Below are 15,528 nucleotides of genomic sequence, written 5' to 3' on the forward strand. Positions count from 1 at the left end.
CTCCAAAATGATATGGAAAAAGCAACAGTTGCGAAGTATGAGTATGTTTCTTTCTTTCTTTATCGCTATTCATCTCCCTTTGAAAGGTACAGTATGTCATACCTGACCAGTAAATTTAAGACAATAACTTAATTTCTTCTTTGAACGGTCAGACGACACTGATATGAGTTGAAATAAACACACCTGGCTTATTACATGACTTTTTGATGTATTTTCACAAACGTATGTAAACTATAACAACCAAACTCACAGGATAGTTTAAAAGAAATGGTGAGTCTTACTACGTCCCGTCATTTACGCACTATGAGCCGCTACTTTTTTCACACGCTTTGAACCTTGCGGCTTATACAACGACGCAGCTAATTTATGGATTTTTATGGGTTAGCGGGCTTCATGCCGCTAGATTCTACTTCCGAATGTAGATACATGCTGTTTTGAGCGCCTCTGCTTCTCCAAAACTCGCCCTAAAAGTGATATTTCTGCTCTTCGTGACCTCGTCTTGTGCTGCTTTCCGTGGTCTGGAACTCCAGCAGCTGACGGCCGTGAGTGATGCATTCAGGTGCATCACGTAAAGCCGCCCTGCTGGACTCTGTGGCTGAGAAATCTTCCTCCTCAGAACCACAATCAGCAAATAACTGATAAAATATTTTATCAACAGAGACAATACCCTAGATGATTGTGTATTTCTCTCTCTCTCTCTCTCTCTCTCTCTCTCTCTCTCTCTCTCTCTCTCTCTCTCTCTCTCTCTCTATATCAAATTGCACACTGGATACAATTATGTAAGTCATTCTATTGGAGACAAACATTTAAAAGTTACACTTACTTTTCAGGAATTTCTTTTGTTTGTTTCCAGTAAATAGTGAGTAAAAATACACCAAAACTTCCAAGGCTTTAAAATTGAAGACATGATATTGAACTGAATGTGAGGGTTAACTTGGCTGCTCTGAACTATGTGCTGATTAGGCAGACTTTATATGAATTAGATTTTAAATGTATCATATTCACAAAAAAAGGAAGTTTGAAGAAAAACAGATAAAGCAGTTGAAGTCAATCTGAATTGGTGGACTCTTCACCGTCTCTTTATAGAACGAGCTAGTAAGTAACACGAAAATGCTGATCAATAACATACACATGAAAGATGGACAAACGGAACTGAATGTAAAAAAGGGGAAAGAAAACCAAACATATGAGAAAGTGAAACAGGAACAGAGCGATAGATGTAGAGATATAGAGATACAGGAGAGGATATTGGTCAGGGTGGGGTAGGGGGCTGGCTATAAAAAGCCTCTGTATGACTGATATTGAAAAGTAGACAGGCACCTCTTACGTTTATGCGCGCTTGGTACTCAGCACTACCGGCCGAGTTTCGTGCGGCGCACCGATACACTCCTCCGTCGCGAATCTGCGGGCTGCTGACATTGACGTGGCTCACGGTGCTGCCGTCTGAGAGGGTGTACTGGCTGGCTCGGACACGCGACAGGTCCCGGGCCACAGGCTCGTCATCCAGGGTCCAGGTGATGGTGGGCGGGGGCGCTCCTTTGGCGGCGCACATCAGGGAGAACGGTTCACCCGGGACCACCACCCTCTCGCTGAAGGAGGCGACGATACGGGGCGTACCATCTGAAAGTCAATCGCAAGACATGGAAAGTCAGAAACAAAAGGTTCATACTGGGTTAAGATCAGCATTAGAGATGTGATGGAAGAAGGAATAAAATGAGAAAATGAGCATGAAAGTATTTAGCAACAAAAAACAGACACCAGTAGGAATTTTATGAATTAAAATGATCGTATTAAGAGGTTTATTCAAAATCTCTGCACCTCTGAAGGAATTTCCTTTATGTCATTAATCAAGGGTACAACACAACTTCTAAATTTCTAAATTAAACTTCTAAACTTTCTAAACGTATCTGCCTGATCACACCCTAAACAAGGAAGATTTTTGTTAGAGTTGTTTTCAGTTTCAAACATAAAGAAACCTAACAAGCTTGACGAGTCTATGAAACAACTCCATCTTCCAAACAGGATATGCTTGGTGCTTATGAGTCCTCAGATCAATCTGATTACATGGTCCGTTTTCTGTCAATCTGATTTAAACACAGCTTTTGATCATGAAACTCTGACATTACCTTCCAGCAGTATGATGGAGAAGTCCTGGGCGGTCTGTCCCTTGCGTGTAGCAAAGCACTGGTACGCTCCCGAGTGTCTCTTTTGTGCAGCAGAAATGAAGAGCGTCTCATTGTGGGCCCCCTGGATGGAAAAGTGCTGATCGGGCAGGACTGGTTCTGTGTTTCGATACCAGGACACAGTAAAGTGCGGGGAACCTTGGACAGCGCACGAGAGGATGACCGTACTGCTGATTCCCGTCTTCAGGTTCTTGGGAGACAAGGTAACCCTCAGTGGTTCTAGAGAACGGAGGACAACATAGAGCAGAGTTAGAAACAAAATGAAGGAAGTAACATAAAGTAGTTTCCATATGAAGTATTCAAAGTGAAACACTCAGTGTGTGTCAGCATCCTTCAGACATTTTGGCTATGCTGTCCTGGTCAGGCAACAGAGATGTACTTTTATGTAGTGAGATTGTGTATTACTTGTCTGTTAAGTTTTCTGTCATTGATTTGTGTGCGTGTGCGTGAGCGCACATACACTCTAACCAGCGAGGAAATGTGAGACAGGAAGACAGAGAGGGGAGAAAATGTCAGTGAGCAATAAAGCAGCTGGTGTTAAGTGCTGGGGGCTGCTGGATGTGTGCACATATAAGTGTCTGTGCGACGGAGCGTGTGCGTGTGTGAGGCTGTCTTCATGGGAAACAAGTGCTTGTACTGTATGTGTGTGTCCAAAGATGTGCATGTGCACCACCTTGCATGGCCTGTCAGTGGAGGTTTGTGGATTGTGCAGTGATGTGCCCTGTGGCTGGTCTGCCCACTGTCCACTAACCTCACTCTTTTACTAACCATCTTCAAATTTTATAGCTTCCTCATCATTCCTCCCCTCTCATCCATGCAGTCTTCTCCATGTGAGTCACCTCCTTACATCCATGCAATTAATGCGCGTCGCATTTTAACATTTTAAGATAGTCTTTCCTTCCCACTTTAATGTCCTCTTTAAATGGCCTGACAGGCCTGCACGACCACTGTTCTTCTCTGTCACAGTGAGGACGCTTCAGGTTTGAGAGCACAGTGGGGGAGCGAGCCGTCCTTGCAGATCAAGCTCATATTCATCCTGTTGGGTGGCTGCATCGTGGTGAAAAGAGTTTCAACATCTCTATCGCTTCTACACGCATTACTTATTTCCATGGATTTCCTTTGGTCTCGAGCGCTCAGTGTAGAACGTCAGAGGTTAAGAGAGGCAGTGACGCTTTGTCCCACCGATTTACACACCTATAACGTTGAGGTGACCCGTCACCTCTTTAGAGCCAAAGCTGTTGGTGACCTCGCAGATGTAGTTCCCACTGTCCTCCAGTCTCAGGTCAGAAATGGTGAGGCCGGTGATGCGCCGTGTCCAGCGGGAGTCAGCGGGTAATGGCCGACCATCCTTCAGCCATCGGATGGTGGGGTTTGGGTATCCGGAGGCGATGCAGGGCAGCTCCACACTGAGCCCCACCTGCACCTCACTGGACTGGAAACTGTCCAGCACTGACGGGGTGGACTCCGTAGGGTCTGTGGATAACAAAACCAAAACTCCTTTTATCAGTTAGGACAGTGGCAGTGAGCTGCAAGGACAAGTATGTGCAGAGTGACTTGTTGCTTACCCATAACAGAGAGCCGGGCTCCATTGCTCTGACGGGTCTCTCCACTGTACTTGTGCTTTGTGATGCAGCGGTAGGTGGACAGAGCATCTTCCTTCTGCACTTCAGAGATATACAGAGCGCCAAATGAGGTCAGGAAGAAACGGTTACCTGTAGAGGACAACAGAGAAGGAAAAAAAAGATTAGTTACCATGATGAGTATGAAAAGTTCCTTTCCATAGTTTAAATACCCTTCAACATAGCAAAAACTAAAGAGTTTCAAGTGTTTTTCCAAAGTTTCATTTCAATAAAAATGGCATCTTGTTAATATTCCCATGAAGGAGGTGGTTATCAATTATTATTGATAATAATAATAATAATAATAATAATAATAATAATAATAATAATAATAATAATAATACTAATAATACTAATAATAATACAATTCTATCCCTACACTCAAGCCTTGCCTTTCTGTGGTTGTATATCAGATATTCTTCACTATAACATATGTGATAGTTCAGGAAGTCTAATCGGGAGATACTGTTAAAGAAGTTTTAAAAAGATTAATCAAACTATGATTAGCAAGTGGACTTCACTGTGCATTTTCACCACTTTTGAGCTGTCTCAATGTGTACACTATTATTCATGTTGCTAAATTCACGTGCGCGCGCGGGCACACACACACGCACGCACGCACGCACGCACGCACGCACGCACGCACGCACGCACGCACGCACGCACACACGCACGCACACACACACACACACACACGGGATGCACACAATAACAAACACACTCACAACAATGGCGATGGCTAAGACACCAGATACTCGCACACCATTGAGAGGGACAGTGTCTTGGCCAGTGCAACATGGAGGATCAAACCATCGAGGCTGAAAGACAACTCATTCCACCACCCAAACAACAACCTGCATGAACATCCATGTTCTTGTGTTTTTAACATTTTTCCACTCCAATAGTTAACACTTGGATAACCAGTCTCTGTATAATTTATATTCAGATTTTCGTTTTTTTTTTTATTGTTGTTATTATGAAAAAAGACAACCTATAGATGACAAAGAACACAGCTTTGAAAAGCATGGCTAAATTTAAGCAAGAAGTTGCTCCACTACTGTGGACACAAGCCAAATAGCCCGATCATAAGACGGTCTGGACAAAACACGAGAACATATCCAGAGAAATGACAGATTTTAGATAGAAAAAGGGACGTTTGGATTATACATGTTTTCCAAGGGCACAAGTACAGCACTTAGATGAACACATGGGAGCTTTTAAGGGGCCCTGTCCCATCCATCTCGTGAGATATACACAATAGAAAAGGACAGATAAGAAAAAAGAAAGGGAGAAGAGAGCAGGAAGTTATTGTAGGTGTTAATAATTAACGTGTGCGTGTGTGCGTGTGTGTGTGTGTGTGCATGCGTGCGTGCGTGCGTGCGTGTGTGTGTGTGTCTGTGTTATGGTAACAACAGATTAGCGTCATTTTTATTTCACGTCAGTGACTGCTTGGACTGCTTCTGATTTATCTACATGTCAATAGAGAGAGTATGTACGTGTGTGTGTGTGTGTGTGTGTGTGTGTGTGTGTGTGTGTGTGTGTGTGTGTGTGTGTGTGTGTGTGTGTGTGTGTGTGTGTGTGTGTGTGTGTGTGTGTGCGTGAGAGAGAGAGAGAAGAGTGAGAGGGAAGGGGAAAAAAGATGAAGAGAGTGTATTTTGGTGTTTGATTCTTTCCGCCTCTGTGAGTCTTTTTGTATTCTGTTCCCCCAAAGGGTTATTTTAGACAGTGTGCACTTCAGAGTTTATAGTAGATTGCAGATTGTTTGGTTATGTGAATCCTCGTGCAGTGTGTGTGTGTGTGTGTGTGCGTGTGTGTGTGTGTATAAACTTGCTGAGTGTTGTTTGTTGTACACCATGTTTCAATGTGTCTTCTCCGTGTTGACAAGAGGGGTTTTGAGTAAAACACAGGTGCAGTGAATAGCTGAATATTGTAAATATGTGATGCACACACGTACACACTGAATAGGGCTCTAAGCAATAGGTCAGCCCCTGTCCAAGTCGCAACGCAGCAAATTCATTTTGAACACTTTGGGTGCTAACTTTTGGAGATGTGTGCAATTGTGGATGAAAAGCGGCTATTGGAGTGTGAAAACTTCAGCTCAGGTTGATTTTCATTTTCTGCTTCAAAGTACACTTTTTGAGCAAGTACCGACATTTAACAGCCGGGCAGTTTTTTTCCCCAGGTCTTATTCCTCAGTTTTCATTCATAAAATGAGTGTACCAAGCATTTGTAGATGTTTAGAGGGGAGTGAGGTAGATATCAATAGCTAACTTTGTGCATGTGTGTTTTTGTGCTGACACAATGTGAGCAACAACAATCAATGCATTTTATGGCCGTACCGCTCCATCCAAAGGAGATTTATGAAAACAGAAAGGCCTGATCTGGCTCCCTGCCACATACACACTAACAAGACTGGAGAAGGAAGGAGGAAGCAGGCTTTGCTTCTTTACTCTATTTACATCTGGTATGAACACATAATAATGACATCTGATCAATATGTTTTCACTTTTACAAAGGTAATAAAATGTATTGCTGTTATTTCAATTGTTGCAGCATTTAAACATTGTTAACTGAGGCCAGTTCATCCATCAATGAACAAATAAAGTTGTCTCACTTAAAGTTTATTTTGTATTTAAGTTTACTTTGTTTTATTTAGAGGTACTGTCTTTGTTTTTATTAAATGTTTTAACCGACCATTATAATCCTTATTCATTTTTCAGATAAGATTTTTAGACACAGATAACTTTTTTTTTAACTTAATCTTGATTTGATTTGATTATAATTTGTTTTATTAAATTTCTATAATTCATTGATTCGCTTTTTTTCAAGATTTCCAATTAAAAAAAGGCATTTTCCTGACCTGTATAAGATTTCATGATATGTTTTATTAAAAAAGTTTGTCCTGATATGTACACTTAACGCTCCAGAAAAACACTTAAATGGAAGTTGCAACATCTTATCTATCTATCTATCTATCTATCTATCTATCTATCTATCTATATATACATATAAAATGCAAATAAATGTTATTGAAATACTACAAAATCCAGTCTAAATACACTTGTCATGTTAACTACTAATTCTATGAGACAAAATGTGCTTTAATTGTGTAAAACCTTAAATCCAAGGGTAAATGTTTTTTTATTAAGTTTAGTGGGGTAGACAATTATAATTAAACTGGTTGTAAGCTGATGCGTTGCTTATCGACTAACTAATTCATTATTAAAGTGATCAGCTGCTTAGTTTTCTCACTGCAGACTTTATGTTTATTTCAACCAACTAAGAGGTAATTGAGCATCCGTCTGAGTATGTGTGTCTCCGCTATAGTGCACAGACACGTATGTGGAGTGCATCTGCATGCATATGTGAAAGTTCACACAGACGTGTTTTCATGTGAGTCAGACTGTTGTAGTGAGTGCCTGGCGACGTAGGCTATAATTTCCAAAGCCTGCCCTTTTGTTCCAACCTGGGTATTAAGGCTTACAGGATAATATGCACTTGGCGAGTAGAACCCTGTATAACAAACTGCTACACCCTGTCACAACATGCCTGGAGAGAGAAAGACAGACCAGAGGGGGGTGCAAGGGGAGGGGGCATGGAGTGGATGGGAAGGGAGGGGGGGGTGCGGGAGTAAAAAAAAAAAAAATCAAAACATGGTTATGAATGGAGGAAAAGGAAATAGTGCAGGGCATCGCCATAAAAAATAATTGTATTTAATAGCTGTTTCATTAAAAATATATTTTTGGTTTATTGATGATAGAATCCATGTCCCTCCAGAGTCCACAATGACAGATAACGCATCAAGGTGTGAGATACTGTTTTTATGGGTGCAAGTCATGTTGTCGTAACAGTCAAAACATTGAGGTAATGCAGCTGTGGGGAACTTTTGTGAAGCATGTATGGCTATTGAACCAGCAGAAATCCATCAGAGAGTCAATGATTATGTTTTTTTTTTCTTTTCCTGATCGAAAAAAAACTGTTGAGTCTGATTCAAACTTGTAAATCACCACGGTCAGAAAATATCTTAGAAAGTTTGATATTTTTTTAAGCATTACACTTGGGGCAGTTCTTGAGTAAATCAGTGCTTTCCAACCATTTTAGACCTGGATTTCCCCCAGATTGCTTACAGGAAAGGTGAAATACCTTCCCTCTCTCCCTGTTGCAACACACCTGAATGCAATAAGGGGCTTGTTATTGAGCTTTTTTACAAGCGTGATGATGACCTCAACATTAGATTGAGGTGTGCTGAAGCTGGGAGAGAGCTAAAACGTGCAGGACATCAGCAACCGAGGCCTGGAATTGGGGAACCGTGGTATGAGGCCTATAAAGACACATTAACAAAAAACAATAGCTGATGACACACAGATGATTAAAAATCTGTTGACTAATCAGTACAGGGACTTCCAGAGAGGCATTCAGCTGAATATATTGACTCTTTTATTGTACCTGCTTTGGCTTTACATTTCTACCACTTCACATACTCTTGGCTTTTCTTCCCACTAACATTTAATTCAGTGGCTGCTCTCCTACCGTCTGTGGAAATGTGACACACCTAAAACAGTCGAGAGAGTGCAGGATGCAATGGAGGGAGGCTTCAGAGTAGAGGAAGGGTCTAGGCCTACAGGGAGGAGGACGGCAGATGGAGATTGATGGATGGAGAGATAGGGAGATAAAGAGAAACATGCCGTTGGGAGTGACAGAGGAGGGAGTGAGAGTGAGAGGGATGAGGGGCCTACAGGCCTGAGAGCCATACATGGGAAAGAACAATTCTTCTATGTCTCCCTCTATCTCCGCTTCTCTCTCTCCTTGCAAGCCTCTCCTTGTGGGAGAGGAGATCAATTCTCGTCTAGTCTGCCTACGCCTCCAGGAGTTTGTTGTTGTTGATGTTGAGTGTGTGTTTGTATGTGTCTGTGTTTTCACCCCTTCTTTAGCTGTATAAGGCAGGATGAGCATTTTGAGGTCTATCCCACACCCATGGGAGGCAAAAAATCCCCTCACTTCCTCTCCTCCCCCATCTTTTTTCTTTCTTTTTTTTTTGCTTATATCCTTTATCTGTGTGAGATCCATTCTCCATTTCCACCATTTATTCCTTTAGGTCTCTTCTCTGCTTGCAACCTCTTTCTGTCTCTGCCTTTTTCCCCTCTTAGCCTGAGCTCTTCTTCCCTCTCTTTCAGGGGGGTCTGTAAGTAATGGAAACAGTTCAGCAGATCAGCCCAAGGCACAAAGTCAAGCCAAGTACAGACACTGGATCTGTGTGTGTGTGTGTGTGTGTGTGTGTGTGTGTGTGTGTGTGTGTGTGTGTGTGTGTGTGTGTGTGTGTGTGTGTGTGTGTGTGTGTGTGTGTGTGTGTGTGTGTGTGTGTGTGTGTGTGTGTGTGTGTGTGTGTGTGTGTGTGCATGTGCGCACGTATGCTAGAAACTCCACAGACAGACACATACATGCAAATAACGAGACAGAGACAGGAAGGGGAAACAGAAAGAGGGAGAAAAACAGGGAAAAAATGCATTAGGAAGCCCTGGAGCATCCCTTGTCTTCCCCAAAGTTCCCCCAGAAAGAAGACACCCCTCTTCTTTGAGATGGAGAGGAAGGGGAGAGAAGATGGAGGAGGAGAAAGAGGAAAAGATGAAGGGATGTGGGAAATGTGCAGCTAAATATATCTCAGTAGTATATGGCTACCATTTTCAACAAATTATTGTCAAATAGAGGGAGGGAACAGCAGCACGAGAACTCATGAAGAGGAAAGCAATGAGGGAGAGAAAAAGCATAATGTTAATGTAGAAATGCTGAGGCCACAAGGGAGGCTGGGAGGGGAGAAGAGGAAGAGATCAGACAGGCAAGAAAGATGAAGAAAGTAACTAAGAAAAGATATACATATTTTGAAATGTTGACTGGATCACTGAGATGAGGAAAGACAGAAATAGATAAAACAGTGAGAGAACGCAAGAAGGAAACAAAGTGATTCAAAGAGAAGCAGAAGGAGAGAGGAAATGGCGTAAGTGAGGGGGTTTGTTCTTGGTGCTGCCATGCAAATGAAAGCGGCGCTGCAGCAATGCTAACTAACAGCAATTCACACTGTTGGACTCATCACTTATTAATGCTCCACGGCTCCCCCTCCCTCCCTCCCTCCCATCTCTTTCTCTTTCCCTCTCTTTACCCATTCCCCTCTCCCCTGCTCTCGCCAGCATCTCTCTTTTTTGTTCGCTCTCTCGCTCGCTGTTGCTAGGGCCTGTGCACTCACGTGACAACAGCTGGGTAGGGGGCGCTGCAGTGGCACACTGCGTTTCATGTGTGTTTTTTGCACGTACTTGCGTGTATGTGTGCGACAGAGTACCCTTCATTAGAGGTAAAAACAGAATCAGCCATTTAAATGATGGCGATGGAGATCAGAGGAGCAGAAAGGAACTGCTGAATGGATCCGTAATTGATTCACAAGCCCAGGCTATAGGCCACAGTGGAGCTCAGCGCATCTCGCTGTGCATCATGTTACTTTATTTTTCACTCCGTGCTTTTTAACAAAAACACATGCTGTAGATTGCCCCGACTGTTATTGTCAGGGTTTGCCTTTCAGATTTTAAAGCTAAATGGACCAAGAGCTTGGCACAATGCAGGCCACTCGTTACGCAAATGGACTTCACACAAATGTGTGCGTTTATACACACATGCACACGCACACGCACACACACACGCACACACACACGCACACACACACACACACACACACACACACACACACACACACACACACACACACACACACACACACACACACACACACACACACACACACACACACACACATACACACACACACACACGCACACACGCACACACGCACACAGAAACAGTCACAGATACACTCACAATCTGTCTCACAAGCTACACATCCTTACTCCCACTATCTCACAATTTACATTTGGAGAGTGCACTCAACAAAGTCAGCGTGTGTGTGTGCGTGCAGCATCCTCACTATAGGATGCCACAGCAATGAGCAGACAGCAGAGCACACCTACACGTTCCTTATTTATTCCCTTCCTTCTGATTTACCTTTTCATTTCTACCTTTCTTCTCTTTTCCACATTCTATTCACTGCACCTCAATCTGCATTAACAATGACATGTACTGTATATGTCCTTATCTGTATGTGTTCATGAAGTTTAACTGTTACAGGACTCTTGTATTTCCGAATACTACACAGTATAATACACCATGACAGATCACATACGTTGCTGTTGTGTTAAAACTATTGGGCCAAACATGCAAGTAAAAGGATTCACTTTATTTCATGTTCAATAATATTAAGTTGGTTAAAAAATCTATGTGGTACTGTTGGCACCTTTTTTCTCCCAAGTTCCCAAGAATCGGAGAAAAGCATTTTTCCTTTTTCATTTCTATTCAAACACAAACAAAACTGAATGAATATGGTGTTACAGGAGTGTAAAGAAGTCACGGGGAGTATATAAATGATCTGTTAAGGTTAAGGTTACCATTGAAATTGTACATAATATCTTTCATAACTAAAGAGCAGTGCGCTAAGACGTTGACAACAACCTAGAAAACATGTCATTATGACAATCTACTGATGCATACGCTGTATACCTCATGCTCAACAAAAGGTGAAGCATAGAGTTTGAGCTGAAGTAGCACCACGGACAGCTCTACTGCTGCGTCCTGAAATAGGAAAGTCTTCTTGTGTAAAAGTCTCAACATTCTGGTCTCTGCGCTGTGATGTTGGCACAGCTAAAATCTGTGTTTTTGGATAATGTTAGCTACGGTGAATACCGTGGCAGAGTAATGAAATAATAATGAGTCATATGGTCTACGTTTACAGACCAGCCCACCAGCATTCAACTCACTTGAATTCTGGTAAACGAGGGGTACAAAGTCATTATCATCCATCTTGAAAAATATTTATTTAATTGCTCTGTGTCAGAATGTATTATGTATGCATAAATACTACTCTAATACCAAGCACATTCACTTAAGAACAACAATAACTACAGGCAGCAAAGATACAAAAAAGAAGTACATTTTGTTTCCAGAACATTTCATACTTCACCAGAAACTCAAGTACAGAATAAAGAAATAATGGACACTGCATGTTCACTTCTCTGCATTAACTAATAAGCCCACCTCAAATGTATGACTAATCACAAACTAATCAGACATCACATAAGGAAAATGTTCTTCCCAAAAGATGTGTTGAACAAGAACTCTCAAACCAGGGCTGTACAAAAAAAGTAACATAATTCTTGACACAGCTCTGAGAGGAATAACACATCCCTCTGATCTCATGGAATATGTATAGATTGGCGATTGACGGTTGGCTGCAGAATGCATAGAATACCCATGGAGGAATAGCGAGAACCGTGTTGGACAACAGATTTGAATCCCATTTTGATTCTTTTTTCTGTGAGAGAAAAGAACTAATTCAACCCCAGCCGGCTTTGGGTGAAGCCAGGATACACCCTGGACATGTCACACACATTCATATCTTTGGACATTTCAGAAAAATTCATCTCATACACATTTACTTGGACTGCGGGAAGAAATGAGAGTACCCTGAGAAAACCCACACATTGGGATCATAGGAAAACTCCATAGTGAAAGGCCTCAAACCTGAAATTGAAACAGATACATTCGTGCAGGGAAGCAAGCGTAAAAACCACCAGAGCACCGGCCACGGGCACAGTTTTTTAAAAAAACATTCTATAACATTAAAATGTCCTGTATTGGAGATTCATCCTTTTGCCTTCTCTGAGATTGTTGAAATTACAATTGAGCATGATTAAAAAAAAACAAAAAAAAAAACAGAAGCAAACCAGAGAAACTGTCCATTGCTTTCATTTCAAAGGCTCTTCTCCAGTGTTTGGCTTCACTGTCCTGTTCTAGAAAGACAGGGAGAGGAAAGGTGGTCGACTACCTTTCATAGAGCCAAATTAGGGGGACTTCATGGACAAAAGTGTTGAGAATAATTGACTGGCGACTAGAACTGTCTAAACCATGAATGTGCTGCTGAAAATATGCAAATAATGTTAACTACTTTCATTTAACTTGGAAGTGTTTATACCCTTGTGTGATCATCTGTCAGTCTGAAGAGCTTAACTTTTCAGAAGTTTCTAATGCAGGCATTTTCTTACTAAATATAAGAAAACTACCTTGGTTGATAAACACCATTTGAGATAAATCTACACTGTAAATCATTCAGTAGCATGCAATAAAACCAAGACTGCTTTGCATAAAAACTGAATACAATTATGTCAAGCATGTCTGCAAAAAGTATAATACATTCTGCATCATTTCTCCTTTATCCGTATGATAGGAAACAGGTAAGATGGTTTGCAGATTTACTGTAACAAGACTGAAAGAAATCAGCCCTGATCACTTTCTCCTCCTCCTCCTCCAGCATTCCACCTCTTCCACTCCTCCCCCCGGCTAATTCATTTGATAATTACCAAGGGTACATTATGGCTGATTTGAATGAAGCTGTGGGAAGACCTGCTAAAAGCTATTTTATTTGAGCGGTTCATACTGTATCTAAGCTCCACGCCATCTTCACACACAAACAGATTCATATTTGTACTTTTGTGTGAAAACCATCTTCGGAAAAATCAAATTCTAAGCCCCTTATTCTCACCATGAAACTTCACACAGAGGTGCTTTTCATTCCAGAACCTAATCTCAGCTTTAACTTTAACCTCTATATTGCTACTATAACACAGCTGACAGGATGTGGCATGCATACATATAACTTGAAGACAGTTTATATCTTCAAATTTCACAACCAGAAAACACACAAATAGAGCTTTTCTGCTATGATGATGGCCATTACAATGGCCAACAGGAGTTCTGCAGTATGACCATCCAATTACAGACAATATTGAACAGATTTGTCTCAGTATTGTTAAAAATGAAAAGTGATATTGAAGAACTGTCAGATATTGAAGATTTTCCTGAAAAGGAGGGCAGAAGAAGCACTCACTCATTTCAAATTTCTCAACAATTTCACAGCCATAAAATCAAAGCAAATACGAGAGGCAGATTCCTCGTAGGGTAAAACCAAGTCTGGTGGTGGGAGAGTGCTAACTTTTCCAGAAACAAATGTCTAGGATCAAAGTCTAAAACTCACTTCAAATCAAAAACAAAATGATCTACCTCACTGCACACCCTGTCACATTTATAGGCATGACATGTTTGTTCATGTGTATGTTTTATGCCTGTGGTGAGTGCAGCCATGCATATGCACTGGTGTGTGATTGCAGACTCGTCCGATGTAGTTTCCAGTGAGCAGGGGTGAAGTATAATAAAGATTGAATTCTAATAAAATGTTCTCGTCCTCCTAAATCCCCCTCCTGCCCTCTCCCCCTATCTGCCATATTAACACACCCATTACAAGGGCAGATGAATGAAAATGAACAGAGCTGTGGTGTAATTCCCCGTGTGTCAAATCAATACTGCTCCCCTCCCCTCTGTTCCTCGCCCGCCTTTCAACCCGCCCTCTCTCCCTTCATCTTTCTCTCCACTGCTATCATGTTCCTGTTCTCCTCTCCTCTGTTGGGTCTGAAGAATTGGCATGTGTTTGACAAAGGGAAATCTACACGTAGCGACAATAGACTCCCCCTATCAGCACCCTCCACCCCCACCCCTCTCTGTATGAAATGAATGATGCTTGCTCTTATTTCCTCTCTATTCAGATTCAAAGTAGTCTGTAATAGTTAAGTGCTACTGAGAACAAGCCAGACAGAGAAAGAGCCACAAGGACAGCATATTACTGCCACTCTCTTTGATTCAATCAGAGACAGAAACTTGCAAAAGGACTGGGACGAGGTTATGTCAAAATAACAGAAGAGGGTTAATAAAGAAGAGTTGTGTGAATTTTATAGACGGTCTCTTTCTCCCTCTGTGAGGGCAGGACACTCACAGTTACCAGAGGCAGAATAATTGAAGAGGAAACACAGATACACACTTGCTCTATTCTTATCTCTCTACAAGTGTTTGGTTTTTCAGCCCCAACCCTTGACCTTCTCGTCCTTCTCTCCTCCTTTGTTCCGTCTGTTTTCCAGGTTCAGTGTGATGCAGTGATCTGAGGATAGGTATGCAGAGGACTAATGCACTCATTAAAAAGGCATGCTTCACCGTCAAATGCCAGCTGCTGCCCTCCCCTACACCACCACAACCACCACCACCACCACCAGGTCTCCTGTTTTCTTTGTCTTTCCTTTTCTATATATCTGTTTCCTTGGTTTCTCTGCACCTCTGTCTTTCTTCCTGCTCCCATCTTTCTGTTTCTCTTTCTATATCTGTTGTTAGAAGGTGACACCCCGTACACCCACACAGCCCTCACCTTCTCTGAACAGCTCTTGCTGAGGAGTAGAAATGGAAAAAGACAGAGGAAGAAGGAAAATAAATAGAGAAAATGAAAATATGTGCTCATCCAAATTAAAAAAAAGAAAAAAAAGGAGGAAGGAGAACCTGTTTTCTCATCAGCCCACCCCCACATCTACTTCACAGATTTCCCTTATGTGATGCTTAAAGGCCTCGAAACACACTTAAGCAACTTAATTGGGATGACCATAAATATTCAAGCAGCAAAATGGAGGCAGTGGTGTTTGTCTGAATGGGGTGAAAATGTGATATAAAAAAAGAAGAAGAAAGGCACAGAGGGAAAAAGGTGGGGGTGAGGGTCAATCTAACACAAATTCATTACTGCCTGGTCTGAATCCCCTTGA

General features: G+C 41.9%; 1 protein-coding gene across 2 annotated transcripts in view; it reads right to left on the reverse strand.

Annotated features, from left to right (window-relative positions):
- The window catches only part of dscaml1 (Down syndrome cell adhesion molecule like 1), a gene marked incomplete at its 3' end in the record, with an annotated part of 107,298 nt that overhangs the window by 34,012 nt on the left and 57,758 nt on the right, over positions 1–15,528 (reverse strand). For both annotated transcript variants that reach the window (XM_080458994.1, XM_080458993.1), the window contains exons 4-7: positions 3,749–3,895; positions 3,378–3,656; positions 2,127–2,402; positions 1,321–1,620 (exon numbers count right to left, since the gene is read on the reverse strand). In XM_080458994.1, coding sequence (XP_080315120.1) covers positions 1,321–1,620; positions 2,127–2,402; positions 3,378–3,656; positions 3,749–3,895 — 1,002 coding nt within the window. The remainder of the gene's footprint in view (positions 1–1,320; positions 1,621–2,126; positions 2,403–3,377; positions 3,657–3,748; positions 3,896–15,528) is intronic.

The sequence above is a fragment of the Lipophrys pholis genome (genome assembly GCF_963383615.2).
Source record: "Lipophrys pholis genome assembly, chromosome: 3".
Classification (NCBI taxonomy): domain Eukaryota; kingdom Metazoa; phylum Chordata; class Actinopteri; order Blenniiformes; family Blenniidae; genus Lipophrys; species Lipophrys pholis.